The sequence below is a fragment of the Uloborus diversus genome, unplaced genomic scaffold (genome assembly GCF_026930045.1).
Source record: "Uloborus diversus isolate 005 unplaced genomic scaffold, Udiv.v.3.1 scaffold_13, whole genome shotgun sequence".
In the NCBI taxonomy this organism is placed as follows: domain Eukaryota; kingdom Metazoa; phylum Arthropoda; class Arachnida; order Araneae; family Uloboridae; genus Uloborus; species Uloborus diversus.
In genome coordinates, this window is record NW_026557987.1 from 8,108,501 (window position 1) to 8,126,909 (window position 18,409).

An 18,409-nucleotide genomic window follows, 5' to 3' on the forward strand; every position below is an offset into this window, starting at 1 on the left:
TTTCATCCATAAGCTCACTTCATTTGCATCGAAAAAGAAGTTCTTCGAGTGAAATGAAACACGTGTATGCAGTTTCGTGCAAATCTGTGACCTTTTACGTTGTGTTATTTACTTTTACAATTGATCAGATTGTTTCTAAACGTAAAGTATCCTAAATTGTATACGAAGAGGTGTCAGACTACATTTAAAGCAAGAAGTAAAAAAATCGATTAAAAAAAAAAAAAACATTAAGAAAAAAATTACAAAAATAAATGACCACAATAATTACCTCTACAAATCTGTATCATTATTTGTTTAGGTTTCCGATAGAAAATGCGATCTGTTTAGTGTTCAACTACGTAGAAAACCAAAAAATTCTTTCATAGGTTTCAATGCCTTCGTTGAATGGCCGCTGGTTGGTACTGTTTTCCGAATTATTGCCATATATGGATACCGTGGGTAGTTCACTTTTTGAAGCCCGGCCCGAGTTGAAGCTAGAACCCGAGCCCGAGTAGCAATGCTACAGTCGATTACATAGAAAGGCTAATATCCGGTTTATAGGCGGAAATGGACGCATCTATTACTTTATAGGGGTGTTAGTTGATTCGCTACAGATGTGCACTTTTGTCTCTCTATTATTTAGCCTTAGTTTCGTAAAAATGAAAATTTGCTCTCATCAACATTTTTTAAATCTAAAGTCTATTCGATTTATATTCTCGCGGCAAAAATGAATTGATTTATTCATTCACAACCAAGTTTTGAGCTTACCATTTTGCTTTTACGTTCTTCAACGAAATGAAAATATTTTATTTTCTTTTTGTTGTTTCCATGGTAACTACTTTTGTTTCCCCTTATTTTATTTTAGAGAACGCAATCAATGAATAAGGCACTAGTGACATCATAAAACGCGTGCCTCAAAATCCCATCGTTATTTTCCCTTCTCCCCTGCTAGACTCATTCAGATGGAATCGTCTTTACTTGGCAGATTGTCAAATTACATACAATCCGCAATCAAACAGTACTCGATTTTATGGCAGAGAAGTACGGCATCCGTTTAATCGAGTGTCTAATTTTAGATGGAAGTTCGATTTGGTTCAGACAACAGCATCATCTATAGACAGTTCGAGAATTTAGAACCAGACCAGAAGCCGAATAACTTCTGGCCTAGCATCCCCAGAGGTATCGTTTCACTTGGAGGACTTTGTGACCACAAGCATATTTAACGTCCGCCGGAGTCACCCTTAATGCAGACGCTGGATCTTCGATCGGCTAGGGATCGAACCAGGGTCCCTCCGGTCGCAAGTCCGATGCCTTACCAATCAGGCCACCGCGGCCCGAAGCAAATGTGATGGGCATTTAGTGTTAAGGAGGCGATAAATTACCTAACTAAATTAGTCTACTTATTACTTCCTTTTACAAAAAAGGAAGTATTGTATTCGCGAAAAAAATTTCACTCGAATTTCGGCCTTCATTTCCATTTTGCTCACCCCCGAATTAATGTTGAGGTTTTTTCTCAACCCGACCAGACGCGTATAAGTGCCTAAGAACGTATAGACACGCGAAATATCCATTTTGACGATTCCCGAGTTAGTTACAACGCGTTTTCTCGTGACGTCTGTATGTGCGTATGTGTGTATGTATGTCGCATAACTCAAGAACGGTATGTCCTAGAAAGTTGAAATTCGGTACGTAGACTCCTGGGTCTAGTTATGCACTTCCCCTTTTGGTTGCATTCGGGTGTTTCTAAAGGGGTCTTTTGCCCCTTTTGAGGGGGGATCATTGTTAATTTCGATGTAAACTCAAGCGGTGTTATCATTTGGCGGACACTTGGCGATCTATCGCCAGTCCTTTGGTCGCCAAGTTTTGTCGCCAACTTGGCGACAAATTTTGGTGATTTTTTTAAAAAATCTGTTTCAATTTGGCCACTGTTGGTTATATTTCGAGAGTGGACTATTGAATCCCATTAAAATTGCCAGTAATGGGGAAATGACATTAAATTGGAGTAAAAGGAAGTCATGTGATGCACACATCAGCTCGTTTTCAGTTTATAGGGCTCCTTTAATCGGGATTTGGCACAATGCTTAAAGATGGTACAATCTGCCAAGTCCTAATTTTACGAAAACGAAACCAGAAGCAAATGAAGACATTCGCAGTGAACAAATTTAATGTGTTACTCGTTTGACGTCTTTCATACGATCATTTATTTCTCCGATGGTTCAATATTTGAAACTTTTGATCATACGAATGAGACAGGTAAATCTAGGCAGAGGCAATTTCTGCTGCTCCATTTGAATTAAAATTCATTTTCGAAAACAACCGTTCGGTAACGAAGGTTGATCCACGCATCGTCAAAAGATCTAACTGCTAACCTTTTTATAGACATAAGCGAATGAGGCAACGAATTCATTAGGTCGAAACAGGGATGGCCGACACGCGTGCCACAACCGTTGGGAGGTCACTATGACCCCCCCCCCACAAATTTCCTTATTCGGCAACATTTGGATTTCCATTCGGCGAATTGCGACTTTCCGGCTCCCAAAAATTTAAGTTCGGGGAGCCCCTGGTGCCACAGTGGGACGCGTAGAAGTACTAACAACGGTACACGAAGACTTCTTGAGAAAATAAAAAAGTAAAAAATATTTTTTAGGTACTGTTTCTAAGACTTGGCAGAAAATGTAATGTTTTTATAAAACAGAGTACTTTCCATGAGATTTATTGACAGAGTTTTGAGCAATGTTGGGGAATAAGTTGTAACACCTGGCTTGCCGCCCGTCTTGTCTAGTGGTCAGAGGGGTCTGACTTGGATGAGGTGGTCCCGGATTCGAATTCCGGTTCGAAAATGGATGTACTTTCTCTGTCCTGCCCTTTGTCTTTGTGTGAATGCGCCGTGAATGGTTGCCTACCCTATAAGCCGGTCTTAATGGCATGAGTGTACCGTGGAAGACGGACTTCACACTAAATCAGAGCTGTCCAACAGGCGGCCCGCCAACACATATTGTGCGGCCTGCATCGATGTTGACAGTCCTGCCTTTGTAAAGAAGGCGGATGGGCCTCAGTTTTCCCATTAAAATGTAAGCAAACTGTTTTAAAATCCTTTTGTTTCACTGTTTGATAATTAATAATTAACACCTATTAATTGTTATTGTATAAGAGGTTATTGTTTAAATTTTTCAAACTACGGCCCGCCAGGTGATCAGTGACCAGAATTCTGGCCCGTGGACTCTTTGCAGTTGGACAGCCCTGCACTAAATTATGGTACAGTTGGAAAAGTGAGGCAGCGCACCTCAAATTGCCAGCCTAGCTGCACAAGACAACAACACCTGGGCGGTCATTCCAAACTCGTCAGCTTGCGAGATCGAGATTTTCGATCGGTTGTGACGTAGAAATGTTACAAAGTAGTATTCTAATCTACTCGAACCTAGCCGCAAGCTAAGTTCGAGTAGATTAAAATGCTACTTCGTGACATTTCTATACGTCACAACCGATCACGTGAGCGAGAATCTCGATCTCGCAAGTTGACGAGCTTGGAATGACAGCCCAGGCTCAGAGAGTGCGATCGCTGTTCACCGAATGCATGTAAGGTGTTGAAAAGGTCTTGAGAATGAAAAATATCAGCACTCATTAAAGAATCTTTATTTGAGACTAGTTATCATTTACAAAATGTTCACTCAAGAAGTTGCACTTTAGTTCAGCTCTTCTTCGCACGAGGTCGATTTTTGGGAAAGGAACAGGAACAGTTGAACGGATGAAAACGTCCGCAAGTCGGAAATGGAACTCGAAACTGGTTGCAGTTGATCCGTCGCTTTGTCGTCAGCAAAAGATCAATGTTGAATATCATAACCGAATGAAAACGAGTTGCCGAGTGATTTGGGAACAGGGCTGCACTGGCACATCTTTAGTAAAGGGGCTGTCCATAAATGTCACACTTGTATTTATGACAAGGGGGAGAAGTGTCACATTTCCCCCTTTGGTCACATGTCACGCTTTTTTTTTCAGTAATATCTTCCGAAAAGTGCGTGATATCACACTTCTTCTTACCTTCTCTCTCTCTCTCTCTTGTCCCCACTTAAAGCATGACGTCATTTGTAGACAACCCCTAAGAGTGTAGAATAGGGATGCATTTTGGCGCTTGGCGACTTACTTACTTACTACCTTACTTTATAAATTGGGGAAAACAGAAAAGTATCCATTTCGTCTCCGCATTGTTTGCTTCTCCTCGTGATTTTTTTTTTTTTTTTTTTATTGTCATGGAATTTTTAGGCATTCGATATACTTATTTTGGCGGATTATTTTATATTTCAATGGAGCTTTTAGTGTTTTTTTTTTTTTTTTTTGGTGAAATTTTTATACATTTTGATGGGACTTTTAATGCTTTTTAAGGTTCTATTTATTTGGAGGATTATTTTATATTTTAATTACCTCGTGTCATTACTACAAAATTATCCGTCTCTAATAGCGATAAATCGATTATCTCACCAACTGACCCCTATTCTATACTCTAGTTGAAAAAATGTGTTCTACCATCGTTTGGCGCTTAGTGATTTACATCAAGGTATAAAAATAAAAAAAAATAAAAATTCATGTGAAAGGAAACTAGTTTCACAGGAAAGAGAAGTATCGTTCTGACACCAGTGCGCCTTTGTCATTTCTTTAGTCCTTGCCACTCCAGAAACATTAAATGGGTGAGAGGGGGAAAATCCCATTGTGCTGGGTAGGCTTTCAGTTAGGAAGGAAGACTTTCAATCTCGTCAAATTTCGGTGGTCAAACTAGAGCCGCTATAGAGATAGGCCGACGCATCAGCTTAAGTTTAGCCATTTTGGATCGGATTTTTCATTGTTGCGCTGCTAGGGTTACCACAGCTAAGTTTCGGATTTCGCCAAATTTGACGAAAATAATATTTTATTTAATAAACAATTCACGTGCCGCTAATAATTGCTCACAGTGAACAATCACCAAACGCGATCACTCGCCAGAAAGACAACCACTCAAACACCCGCTCCGATCCAAAATGGCTGATCTTAAGCTGATGCGTCGGCTCGTATATATATAAAGGGGCCTTAGGTCAAACGAAACTGGACATTTCTTACAAAGTTGGCGACATTTCGAATGTCGCATAAACTTTCCTAACCGATGACCTCTGTTTCATCAAAATGGTTGCTAAAAAAGTGAGAATAAAATGTCTACATTAGTTGAATGACCACGCGAACACAAAGAAGTAGTACGAGTGAAGCCTCTAAAGTACACCAATCCGCCGTAGTTGGCGAGGCCAACGCGGTCGCCGAAAGTGGCTAATCTAGCCGCCCTGGCGGCTGGTGTTATTTTTATGCTTAGCAATTCAAGGAGGCACTGCAGTCTCTGACCAATGGCTGCTGAAATATGTAAAACCAAGACCCACCCATTTTATCCAATGAGACATCTGCCTTGTCCGCAAATGTTTTGCCTCTTTGGCTAGTTTCTTAAATCACCGCAAGGTGGTGCATCCAAGCTCTGAGAAAAAGTAGTATTTTTTCTGAGTTAAGGTATGATTATCGTTCTTAAATAATAATTTAAAGTATCCCTTGCTGCTCACGTAATTGTGCTACACTTAGATTTTTTAAAATGCAATCAAGTTGTTTAATGCCTATTTTAAGTGTTTTTATGATTAACTATGGCATGATTAATTGTATCAGAATGAAAGTGTCTCACATAACTTTTTATCAAAAATTTTAGAATTGCATAATGTACAAAACGCACCACGGGGGATACTTCCGGGTTAATCGTCGGTTTAAACATTTTTTTGCAAATAATTTGTTCTCTCAAAGCAGGAAAAGTTTTCTTTCAAACGCAAACACTCGTCATAACAAACGGAAGCCTTCTAGACTTATATTTTTACATAGTTTTAAATGCATAGGGGGGAAAAAACATTTCTGGAGCTGAGCAAAGGTCCTTAAGTGTTACGAACAGATGATACTTTAAAGTCCCCACACTTTGGACTGAAAACGAAGAAAAATAACTACATTGTTAAAACATACATTTTAAAACCAGATAAAACGCATAAAAATCAATTGCTCACAAGACTTGTTCAGTAAAATTAGTCATAACTGCATCCCATTTTTTTGTAACAAATGATAAAAAAACATTTCAAACACTTACTATACAACTTTCACATACAAACAAACATAAATATTTATATATATATATATATATATATATATATATATATTGCTCCCAAAACTTCAAAAATTTTAACTAGATAACATCTGTAATACACAATTAACATAAAAACATCTCTTCCATATTACTTATATAACATTTCAAAAACATAATCATAAATATATTTCCAAACAATTAAATCTATTCATATCACATTATGTTCGTTCATTTTTTTTATTTTAATTTCGTGTTTTTTTTTCTATTTTTGTACTCTCTTTTCTTTGGTCATTTGAAACAAATATAACGCTTGACGTAGACTCGAAATAATCCGAACAGATAACAATTTTATATACATAAACTTCTGGAGAGATATGTAAATTCATTCTATAATAATGATAAAGACATACTATCTAAATTTCAATCATTCATAATTACCTTTTTAGAGTTCTATATGATATGCATAAATGTATATAACTTTTAATTTTTTTTTTAATTCTTTTTTTACCGCATCGCTTACTGTATTATGGTCTCGGATTCGACTTAGGTTGACCGACCCTCACCGAGTTCCCTAATGCAAGTAAAAATATTACAAACAAAATGGTAAAGGGTTGTATAAGCAAAAGTGTGCAAATTATAGGGCGGTAGTGATTAAAAACTTCCAATACTTGAGCCTCTCTGCAGATTGCAAAAATCTTCAAATTAAAGAGGAAATTCTGAAAAATATCAAAGTGTTTGTTACAGAACTTTGCAAAGGCATCACGTGATCTTTTCCCCGCGAAAATGTCGAGTTTTGAGCCGAATCAGCGTCATTGGCGGGAAGTTTAGATCTACTTCTAATTTGGAATAAACCTGTAGAAAATTAGCAGATTCTTGCACAATTTGGAGATAGCTGTAGAATCAGAAGAAACTGAGAAAATCTGCAGAATGACTGCAACAGGGAAGTTTTCGATTTTTCAATTTTTTTCATATGATAGAGTAACATGCATGAACATCATAGGTGAAAAAAATTTTGCGATACGATAAGTAGTTTTTTTTTTAATTAAATTTTCAAGTTCAAACGCTTGTGACGTCAAATGGTATAGAAAGTGACGTCATGCGCTCTTCCGACGGGGCCGAAGGACGTGCATTCGACTTCGAAGACCAAACGTAAAAGGCTTATCTCCTCGCGTTTCTGGAACATTAAACCTCTCATCCTCTCGGAAATATTCGAATATCATCATTGATGTTACTTGAGGAACATTATTTAGATTGTGCTTTAACGAGTCCGGCCTCCATAGTGTGTTCAAAAGGATTACTGAATTTCTAAAAAATAAAAATGTCAGCGCGCTCAAAATGTCCCTAGCGAAGACGAGGGACCTTCGGCGGAAGGCTGCCCATTCGCGCCCTGTGACGTAAGCTCGTGACGTTTCAGAAGAGCGCACTTTTGCGCGTGGATTTTTAAAAATTCATTGAAAATCAACCACGGTGTTTTAAAATTCGGCGATGATGAATTATTTAGTTTTGAGGGTCAATTAACAATATCCAAAATATGCACATTTAATAGGTTGCAACTTCCCTATTGTTGAAACAAAATTGCGATAACCCAGTGATTCGGGCACTTTTGCTCAGACAACCCTTGCCCCCCCCCCCCACATGGTTTTTTATCTACATATTACTTATTCAACTTCTGTTGATTTTTACAGCATTACTTGATGAGGGTAGGTCAACCTACAAGTGGGATCTCAGACTACAATATACGCACAGTAAAGCTTGTGCCAGTCTTATGTTCTCAAATGAGGAGTACAGTTCAAGGAACGATTCGGAATAAATTTTCGAATGAAGTTTGAACAACACACCTGCTCAGGACTTTAATTAGGTGTAAGCAAATCCGTGCGCAAAAGGGGAGGTGAGCACAGCAATGCATAATACATTAACACAGATTCTCCCATAATGGAACATTTTCGTTGGTGGTTTCGGGGCGCGACCACTGCCCTTCAAAGCGACAAAGTACTGCTACCCATTTCCTGTTAACATGGTAGATTTTTTTTTTTTTTTTAAGGGGGAAATCTACACTGAAAGCGAGAGACTCTATCGTTTGTCACATTATTCCATCTAAAACAGGACAACTTTCACTGACAAGAGTAAAACTCAGACTGAAAACGTAAGGATATATAAAAAAAGAGGTTTCGCTTTGGAAGGACACTTTTTCGTTTTGATAACTTCAGGAAAGAACAGAACGAAATATTCTTTTATTTTTTCAGTGGACATTTTCTCAATTCCTAGGGAATTTGCCATCATTTCATTCCTCATAGTCCCGCTCTAAGCTAAGGCATTGTTTTGTTTTAAACTAGCTTTTAACTCGGAGGTTCAGAACTTTTTTTTTTATTCTGTGGACCCCTTGCCGATCTGCTCTTTCTTGTGGACCCCCTACGTTCCGAAATTTGTAAATATTACTTATATATGTATATATATATATATATATATATATATTTGAGCGTTAATAAACAGAGTGAATCAGGTGGCAAAATTTTTCCCAAGTTGTTCTAAAATCATCAGACGAAAACACAGCTGATTTAAGTGGGGACCGAGGAAAAATAAAAAACGGGTTTTTCTCTGTTAAGAAGGAGTTATTTCTCTAAACTTTAAAACAAATTTTCAGGACTCATTTTGGAGGACCAGGTTTTTCTGTCATGTAAAATCTTGCATTTCAATTGGCGGTCATGTTTGGCTGGTTTGGCGTATTTGGGATGCTCCCAAATTTAGGACGTCAAATCATTTACTCCAGTAATTTTGCGTCATAATTTTTCAACCCTCAATCGCACAGGAAAAATAATCTAATACTGCTATCATGCCCTATTTGTTTTATGAACATGACGGCACCAGAATTTTTCTTTGTAACTACCCCCCGCCCCTAAACCCCTTTCAGCCAAAACACTACCAATATCCAAAAACCTTACTTATCAAAAGCCTCCCGAAGATTATTTTGGAAGTTAGCAGTCCACCTCCAGCTAGGTGGCTAAAGTTTAGCTGTCAGACATAGATGACATCCTTATCAAGATCAAAGTGAAAATTCGAAAGACAGTGGAAGATTTTATCAATTCACAGCTTTATGGAATGAGTACATTCCATCAAAGATTGACACAATTCATTAAAGGAGGGGGGGGGGGGCAACAAGGAAATCGAGAGGCACTAATCTCGCTCGCCTGAGCCTGGTTCATTTCACTTCGTAGTGCCTTAGTTAACTTAGCAACAAACAGGGTAACTTCTGCCCATTTGGAACATTTATTTCGCGGCGAATCTTCTTCCACAGGGCACCCAAGCGAACTAATGCGTTGATATATGTGGAGTTGAGGGAATTACCACAGTTCATGTAGTTAGAATAGGCGTGTCAAGGCCAAATGACGTTTCCACTCTCCACCTCTGCAACACACAACATTTGTAGAAGTAACGTGAGGAAAAATTTAATAGTGTCATAACCATGACAACCAAAAAAAGGGCAAGTGTGGGATCGTTATTTGGCCTTGACAGGCCGATTCTCATTACATAGGTTACAGGCTGAGTAAAGCGGTATTGGGATACAGGGAACACTTGGAAGTGGTCCGCTGAGCCGAATATTCCGATGCAGTTGCTAAAATTCTCGATTCTGTACATCCAGAAGGAAATAGGGGTTTGACAGGTTCCCAAAAATAGAATTTTACTCGATGATTTCAACCGGGCACTGCCGACGACCCATCCGACCAGATCTTCACGTATTTGTCCGAAGTTCCGCCTTTCTTCGCACGCCATTGGCTAGACATAAATTAATTAAAACGTCCTCATTTCGCCAGTGGCTCATTCACTGGCTAAAAATTGTCGAGTCGTCAATAATTACTTCATGTGGAAGTCGATTATTTGTTAATTGCTTTATGAAGTCGGGCTGACAGGAGCGCAAATAATAAGAAGATAAAAATTTAAGTATCTGTATCTCTCATTTTATTCCTTCTTAACTAATAATCACCACAAGAACGCCAAAAAAAAAAAAGTGTTCCCTAGAACAGTAAAACCAGTGTAAAATGACTACTTGCGGTGCACTGCTTTAGTAGCCAACTTAAACAGGTCAACTGATAGAGGTTGAGTTATATGATATAGATCTAATTCTGTGCCTGTAAATAACGGTCAACTTAGATAGGGGGTTAACTTTACAAGTTTTACTGTACAAGCATTTATAGTGTGTGTTGGTCGTACGTTTTTTTTTTTTTTTTTCAACAATTGCAATCAGTGGGTCTGAACATTACTGCTCGAAAACAATAGCGAAGAAAGGGACAACACAAGGAAGTAAAAGAATACAAAATGCAAGTGGATTGGTGTGTGATTGATTGGAGAACTCCAATCGTACTGTTTTGAGCAATCTGTTACCGACTTTTTCATGAAGGTTGTATTTGTCGTGAAATCGGCAGAAGACCTGATCGCCCGAAGCCGGCAGTGCCCCTTCTTAAGGTGTCCTTACAGTGATATCACAATATTCATCTCCCTGCCGAGTGGAGTTCATGTCCGCCAACAACGTCTTCTCGACGTCACTCGAACACCGAGACCGCGTCTCCGGATTCTTCCGAAGAACGTGCCGACAGACGTTCCATCGGAACGTTCCACAGAACGTGCCGATATCGGTATTGGCGCCACACTGTGGGCCACGCCGACAGAAGAGAAGACACTGGCCCTGTGCACACACGAAAGGCATTTCACGAAGTTCGATGTGGAGGAGGTGACGTCACTGAGTCGCCATGGCGCGAAGGGTGCGCATGAGCGACGTGAGCGCCGTCGCGAGGCTCGTGGCCTTCTGCATCAGCAGCGCCATCTCCGGGGCGTCGATGCCCCTGCCGACAGCGCCCCTGGCGGCGCCCAGCGTCAGGAGGAAGGCCTCCGAGACCTGCCTCAGGGACGCCACCAGGTGGAGCGGCGGAGGCGCGGGGCTGCGCAGAACCGCCAGCTCCCCGATGGCCGCCATCCTGTTGAGCAGCGCCACGCAGACGGCCATGTTCGCCACCATCTTGGTGTCCGACGAGTCCATGGCGCTCTTGACGAACAGCTTCGACGAGGTGACGAAGCGGCGCGACTCGTTCGCCAGCGCCTCCCGCGCCGCGGCGCTCTTGTCGGCGTCGGCGCTCACCCCCCCGGCCGAGTCGTCGGGCTGCGCGAGGACCCTGCGCAGGTGGCCGATCATGGCCGAGACGTCCCTCTGCGCCTGCTCGAAGGGGCCCCGCTGCTGGAAGCCGTTCGTGGCCGGAGGAGACTGGTTGTTGTCCTCTCGGGGGGCCCTGGGGGTGAGGTGCGAAGCGCTCCTGGTGACGACGGGGCCCCTGAGAGGTCCCCTGTTGAAGGATCTCCTCAGGCGGTTCTGGAAAGGGAGAAAAAATAAAGTGGAGAAGGAAATAAAGTAGCAGTTGTGATCGCATGATATTGTTACAAATTCTGTAAATAGTAATTATTGTAGTAACGTAACCTGTAAATAGTTTCCCGTAATGAATATACAGCCCCTATACATTCGGCTGAAGTATATGATCCCCCTATTTCTTTTTTTGTTCATTGATAAAATTTGATAACGGTCTACTATTTTCGAGAAGCGTTTGGAATCTTGTGGAATATTTGAGAGTTCTCTTTCGGTGTGTATAAAAAGCGTTATGCATGATAAAGAGTTGAGTTTCGATTGAGAATTTATGCTGAGAGTGTATTAGCTCTGTTTATTGCGAGGCCTTTCGCTGTGTTGTTTTTCGTATTTGGAAGTAAATACGTGTGTAACCGTTGAGTTTACGGTGTTGAGTGATATTTGCTTCATTGCTGATGATTCATTTAGCAGTTGTTGACGCTCTTCCCTGTACATAGTGTAAATAAATTTCCTGTATTCTTAATCAAGAACTGTGTCGTCCTTTCAAGAAAGTTGGAAGTCTCACCGGATCCGTTACAATATCATTACTTCTTTTTTAGACTTCAAAAATAATGTAGAATATATTACCGCTAATAGCGTTTATAACTTACATCCACCATGATAACTAAATAAAAATTTCCGTCTGTAGAGATAAGAAAATACTTATTTAAAAGCAAATCTTTTACTGAAGATGTTATAATGTACAACATGAATTTCATAGCTACTAGCTTTGTAGCTAACAAAGTTAACGGCATAACCTTCTAAAAAAACACACCTAGTTTCCTTGCCTTATAAGTACAAAACATTTGCATAATTCAGAATTTTACAGTTCACGGTTTGCAGTGATACTTTTCACTTTTAATATATAAGAAAGAATATGCAAATGCGTTTAATTTCAAATGTACGTACGAAAAAAACAATCAAATAAATTAAATAATTCTAACAAATAACGCAGCATTGGCGAATCTTAGAGAGGGGCTAAAAGGCTGCTACCTTCTTGGACCAAAGCCCATGATATCCCCTCCAAATCAGAAGCTTCGCTCTCTCTGTTGCTGTATATATATGTTTGAAAAATATTGAGCGGATGCTCCCCCTCCCGGCTCCAGCTTTTTGATCTCATAAGGCTTTTTTTGAAAATGCCTTCAATCAAAGTTGGAGGCACTAAGACGATATAAACTTATTATGACTTCATCTACTCCTAGGGCAAAATCCCGGATTCGCCCCTACAAACAAGAGTCGATATTTTCAACATTGTATTTTAATTTTAGAAACAGAATATGACACAGGACAGAGTCACATATTTTTGAGATGACACAAATCACCGTGCCCAAACAGCTCATCCCTCCTGGCTGCATCTCTAAAGAAGCTTTTCAACCTGTTGCCAAAACTCCTCTTACGACTTTTTTTTACTGGCTCGCCTCTCAGCGTCCTCACAGAGAAATTTCTCGAGATTTCTCGCCCACCGCAAAAGTGGCATTTTGTTTGATCCTTACCCCTCCGAGTATTTCAGGCGAAAAGGCTGTCATTGGCTGACTAGCTCCTAGTCGGTTTGGATAGGGTCGTAAATTCTAATGCAAAACATTCTAATGCAAAAACATTAACACGGAATACAAAATCAAAAATATGGATCCTATTCCCTGAAGGAAGAGCAATGGATTTGGTGCAGGAGTGGCACAACAACGTCTTCTAATGTAATTGAATTATTCCATTCAAAGTGCTTTGAATCCGGACGCAACACTTGGACTAGCTGAAGATCCCAAATGGAGAGAGAGAGAGAAGGAAGAATTCAGATTATTCCAAGTTATGACGCGTCTTATAATTATATATACAGTATGACCTTCTCTTTTAACTAAGAGTGGCGAAAGAAAACTGGCCATGGCTCAAGCGAACATAAACGTAGCAGAACTAACAACTGTGCCGCTCATTCACTTCCACATACCACGGATTGGTACTTCTATTGGAATTCGAGTATAGCTTTAAAACGTCTTTGTTAATAATATATAATTCTTATCATTATTAAATAATGATAAAAAAGTTGGGTGCAATTTGTTGAATTCCATGCATTAACTTTCTGACAATCCTAGACACGCACCAGTCGTAAAAGCGAATCATGCTTATTCTGCAAGCAAGGTGTCAAAACTTAATGGGTGTTTCAAAACGAAATGTGTGCTTGTTGTCGGGTGGGACTCAGGCCTAACATATGTCTCAGTGTGTTGAAAAACAATGAATTAAAATACCTAAACACCAAGTTTCACTTTCTCTTGAAGTGTAATGCTATTTCAGACGGTAAACGTCAAAAATGTGTTTTACAAAATTCGTCCTCAAATCACGAAACTGATCAAAACGAACCGATTTACCTGCTGGAATGGACCAGGAAGCACTGGTGGTTTCTGCGCATTCCGATTGGGAATCGACTCCCTGGCGTCCTCCATGTCGACCATGTTCGTCCAAGACGCCGACCGGACCATCGGGCCCGGACTCAGCAGGTGATTGCTGCCATCCCTCTCGAGCAAGTCATCGCAGCTGCCGGACGCCTGGCTCAAGACGACGGAGCTGAATCCGGCCAACTTGGGGCGTTCCGGATCCAGCAGGACGACGGAACTGTCCGAGCTGGTGGTCGACGAAGGAGACGTGATGGACAGGGGCGACGTCATGTCTTCCACGCACGACGTCCTCACTCTGGGAGGCACTGGCACGATGCACAGGTCCCTGATAGAAGACGGGGCCTGTTCGAACACCGGGGTCGATTCGTTGCTGTTGTTGGAGAAGGAAGGGCTGGAAGACATGCCGTCCACTGACAGCGTATCGCTGTACGAAGCCAACGAGGAAGTCAGCGTGTCGTAGCCCGAAGAGGAATCACCGCTGTGGGAGCCTGAATCGAGGTTGGACGAGTCCAGCAAGCCGAACACTTCCAAATGCTTGCTTCCAGAGTTCTCTTCCAACAGCTTGTCGAATCCCAACGCATCCAGCTGACTGGAGCCGGACGAATCCAACCGACTGCTGCTGCTGAAGTCCGAGTGGTCTGCATCCAGCGCGTCGAGGGGGTTGAGCAGGGCACCCGTCGCGCTGTGGTTGATCTCTGTCCAGAACTGCCGCAGGTCCTTGAAGCGGGAATCGTGGGGCTGCTCCTCCTCGAAGAGTCTCTTCACGTCTTCGGCCGCCGCCATGAAGCGGGCGATCACTTCCTCTTGGGCCTCGGTGCTGGGGCTGGACCGGGGCGGCGGTGGAATCACGTACTGGGAGTAGATGTCTTCCGGTTGCGCAGTCGAGTCCTGCTGGAGCGGGGGAGGGGGGACGGTCAGGCTGTCGATGAAGGCCTCCAGGCTGTCGATGGAAGGCCGCTGGGAAACGTCGACGTCTTCCTGGACCCTGATGAAGGCATCAGCGTCTGTTTCTGGGCCACATCCAGGAAGATCTACAGCAAAATATACAGGGTGATTATAATTAAAGTTCCACTTTCAAAACGCTGTAAAAATAAAACCACTGGTCAGAATGACGTCAAACTTCAACGGAATATTATAGAAGAAGGAGGAAAACGAATGGCAGAAGAAAAATAAATTGTTGGAATTTTTAGCAATAGATGGTTCTGCAGGTGTCAAAATATGTAAATCAAAACACCAGTCATGCGCACGACTTATAGCCCGGTCAAAATAGACATTCGAGTTCGGAAAAATTCCCATAAAGCTGAAAATTGGTACAGACCTTAAGAACATCATTATAAGTGAAATGTCAAAAGTCCTCATCGATCCGAGTGGAGCTAAAAATTTTATGCAAGGTCAAAGGTCAAAATTGAAATTAAAAAAAAAAAAAATTGAAAACATTCATACAGTGCTGAAAATTGGTACAGACTTTAAATGCATCATTGTGAATGATATATGAAAAATTCCCATCGATTCCACTTGAACTAAAAATTTTATGGAAGGTCAAAGGTCAAAATAAACAAAAAAAACTTAAAAAATCGGAAAAATTCACATAGAGCTGAAAATTGGCAGAGACACAAAATACACAATTATAAATGAAATATAAAAAATCCCCATCGATCCCACTTAATATAAACATTTTATGCACGGTCAAAGGTCAAAAAATGTTTTTTTTTTATTTTGCAATTATTTCAAAACATAACTGTTATTATAAAAAGCGCATATTAATTTGTAAATTATACAATATGTTGAAAAGACGTTTTTATATGAAGTTCAACTCTTTCTGGTTCAAATTATGTGAAAATGGTGAAACAAGTACAACATTATCCCTTATTTAACGGATATAAGATGCCTCTCAGTACCTATTATCCCTAATCAGATTCTTCAGGTGCAGCAGCACCAATTTTTCTAGCCTTTGCATACAAAGGTTGATCAAAAGTAACAAGTAATGCTTTGTATTCTCCAGAGCACAAAGTAAAGTAGTGTATATACTATTGTAGTCATTTGTAGGTTGGTGAATAAATGGTAAGAACAAAATTCTAGATATTGAAAAATCCATATTATTCTTTGTTAAACCTTCAATATAACCGTTTAAACCTCATAGCGATAAATTATTCCATTTCCCATACAACCATAACAAATCTATTTTCCGGAGTAAGAAAGAAGTTGTATCATTTTCATAAACAAAATTCTGAGCAGTTATTTTACTATATCCTACTACACCATTATTGTGGTACTCTTGTGTTGGCACATGAGCTTTTTCTGCAAAATCTTTCGCTGAAATAATTTGTTTCATTCGCGAAAAAGGATCTTCTGCTAAAACTGAACTTCTAGGAGTAATAATTTGGATTATGCCCATTATGTGTAGAGTGTTATGGCCATCTAAAGTGTGTACGTTAATACCAGCATTGTCTGCTGCGTATTGAATAAATGTCTCGGTTTCTGGTGGTAAAATATGTGGCTGATGGTTAAAAACTGTAGCCGCTTCATACGCCATAGTATCATTATACGAAGCACTTAAACCAAAAGACGAGAAAATTTGTATCAAACGTTTAGATCCAAATCGTCGATGAAAAAAAAAAAACTGAGAGACCCAATTGTAATATCGAGATGAAAGATCTAGGACGAACAGCACCCATAATATAGTGACTGACATTAGTACATATTAATTTCAAATGTTCCAATTTAGATCGTTTTCTTTTTAAGATAATTTGCTCCAAAAATTAAGTCAATGACTCCAGAATGTCACTATTAATATTTTCAAACATTTGACATGGCGGGGGATAATTGTTAATGTCGCACACGACAGATTGAATATCTTCTTGAATAATTTCTGCCGCAGTCTTTAGTACCCTAAATCTTTCCTCTTTTGCTGTTTTTTTTTATTTTTTATTTTCGTACCAAGCTTTGTTCAGTATATCATGCTAAGTGTAAACAAATCATTGCTAAACTTCCACGTTTCTCGGTTATAATCATTCTATTGCCATACCTTAACTTTAATCTGTTTTTGATTGTTTTATCATCTGGGTTTTCAGTTTTACAAATATTTTTTAGTTCTTACAGTGAAAAGTGACAATCATCATTATTTTCAATATAATCAAATATTTCTGTCATCGCCATAGTAACAGCGGGATTTTCAGGACGACCTGCTTTAAGACCTACAGAACTCTTTAGAAATGAAGTGTAGCAATTAGAATGGTACTCCGCCTCAGCAGCAACTAAATCGTATTCATATTGTATGCGTGCAATAACAATTTTTGCTACGTCATCTGAACGATTATGTGCAATCTTTAGAATATTATCTTTAAAGGAAGGAGTAGCAACTTGACAAATTCTACGCCGTATATTCTGCTGTTTTTTCTTTTCAGTCTCTTCATTTGCTTCATCACCACAAATTAAGCAACAGTTTTTACAACAAAATGTTGTCTCACCTGATAGGACTCTAGTACGAGGTGGACTACTCAGAGATGTACTGGCCTCTGTCTCTTGTTGTCTTTTAGCTGCCACAATGCCCACTTTCGGGTGTACATTTTGCGACACTACATGAACTGATCCACCGACTGTTTGTCTTTCAAGTATTCAACAAACCCATCGTTCCTTGCACTACTTGAATCAATTGTAGATTTTAGTCCGCGTTCAACAGTAACAATTTCACCGTCAGTCAAAGATTTATTGCAAATGAAGCAATCTTGCGGCATCTTTGAAGAATTATTTGTTAAGGGTACGTATTCATATCAAAAATAGTATCAATAAACCCGACTTTTCACAACAAAGAATCACTCCCTGTTAATAGGAGCACTTGTGCGACTGACTTTGCTCATACAAAGGAATCTAAGCGCACCCACTCTCCCCTGAATGTAATTTGATCTTTTCAATTTGAGGGGGGGGGGGTGTGAATCGTAAGAGGGGATAAGCATAGCGGTCAAGTGTAGTTTCTCGAGGTTACTCGAAAGAAAGAAAAGGAGCTTCAGTACTATTTGCAAGTTTCAAAAACTGCGATACCTTATGAATGTTATCATTTATTGGGGGGGGGGGGGGGCACAAACATTGGGCTTTTTTAACACCTAGGCAGATCCAGTTTCTGGTTTTGGAAGTACTCGTTATCAGAAAGGGATCAAAGTAATTTTAGGGCACAAATAGGGGGTTTAAGGTCAACGAAATATGTCATCAAAATGCAGCTTTAATTTTGTCGCTTACGGGGGGGGGGGGAGGGCTGGGGGGTAAGACCACCAAGGCACAGCCTCTAAATCTCCGCTTGTATGTACATAAATGCATAGTTTTCAAACTTTGTATCCTCTATTTGAAGACACTTACGGTTTAAGAGATATTTGTGAAAAATTGATTTTCTGAGCTTCGATCTTGAATAAAACGTTTAGCTCCACTGGGATTCGTTGGGAACGTTTGAAATGTCGTTTATAATGATGTCTCTAATTATTTCTATGGTAATTTCATAGTCAAAGTGCAATATTTGGACAAAAATTGGGATTTTAGGGTGAA

General features: G+C 40.1%; 1 protein-coding gene across 1 annotated transcript in view; it reads right to left on the reverse strand.

Annotated features, from left to right (window-relative positions):
• Positions 1–6,153: 6,153 nt before the first annotated feature.
• Positions 6,154–18,409, reverse strand: part of LOC129232674 (FERM and PDZ domain-containing protein 4-like) — a 210,467-nt gene continuing 198,211 nt past the window's right edge. Inside the window, exons 19-20 of the mRNA XM_054866807.1 lie at positions 13,850–14,907; positions 6,154–11,465 (exon numbers count right to left, since the gene is read on the reverse strand). Coding sequence (XP_054722782.1) covers positions 10,839–11,465; positions 13,850–14,907 — 1,685 coding nt within the window. The 3' untranslated portion in view covers positions 6,154–10,838. The remainder of the gene's footprint in view (positions 11,466–13,849; positions 14,908–18,409) is intronic.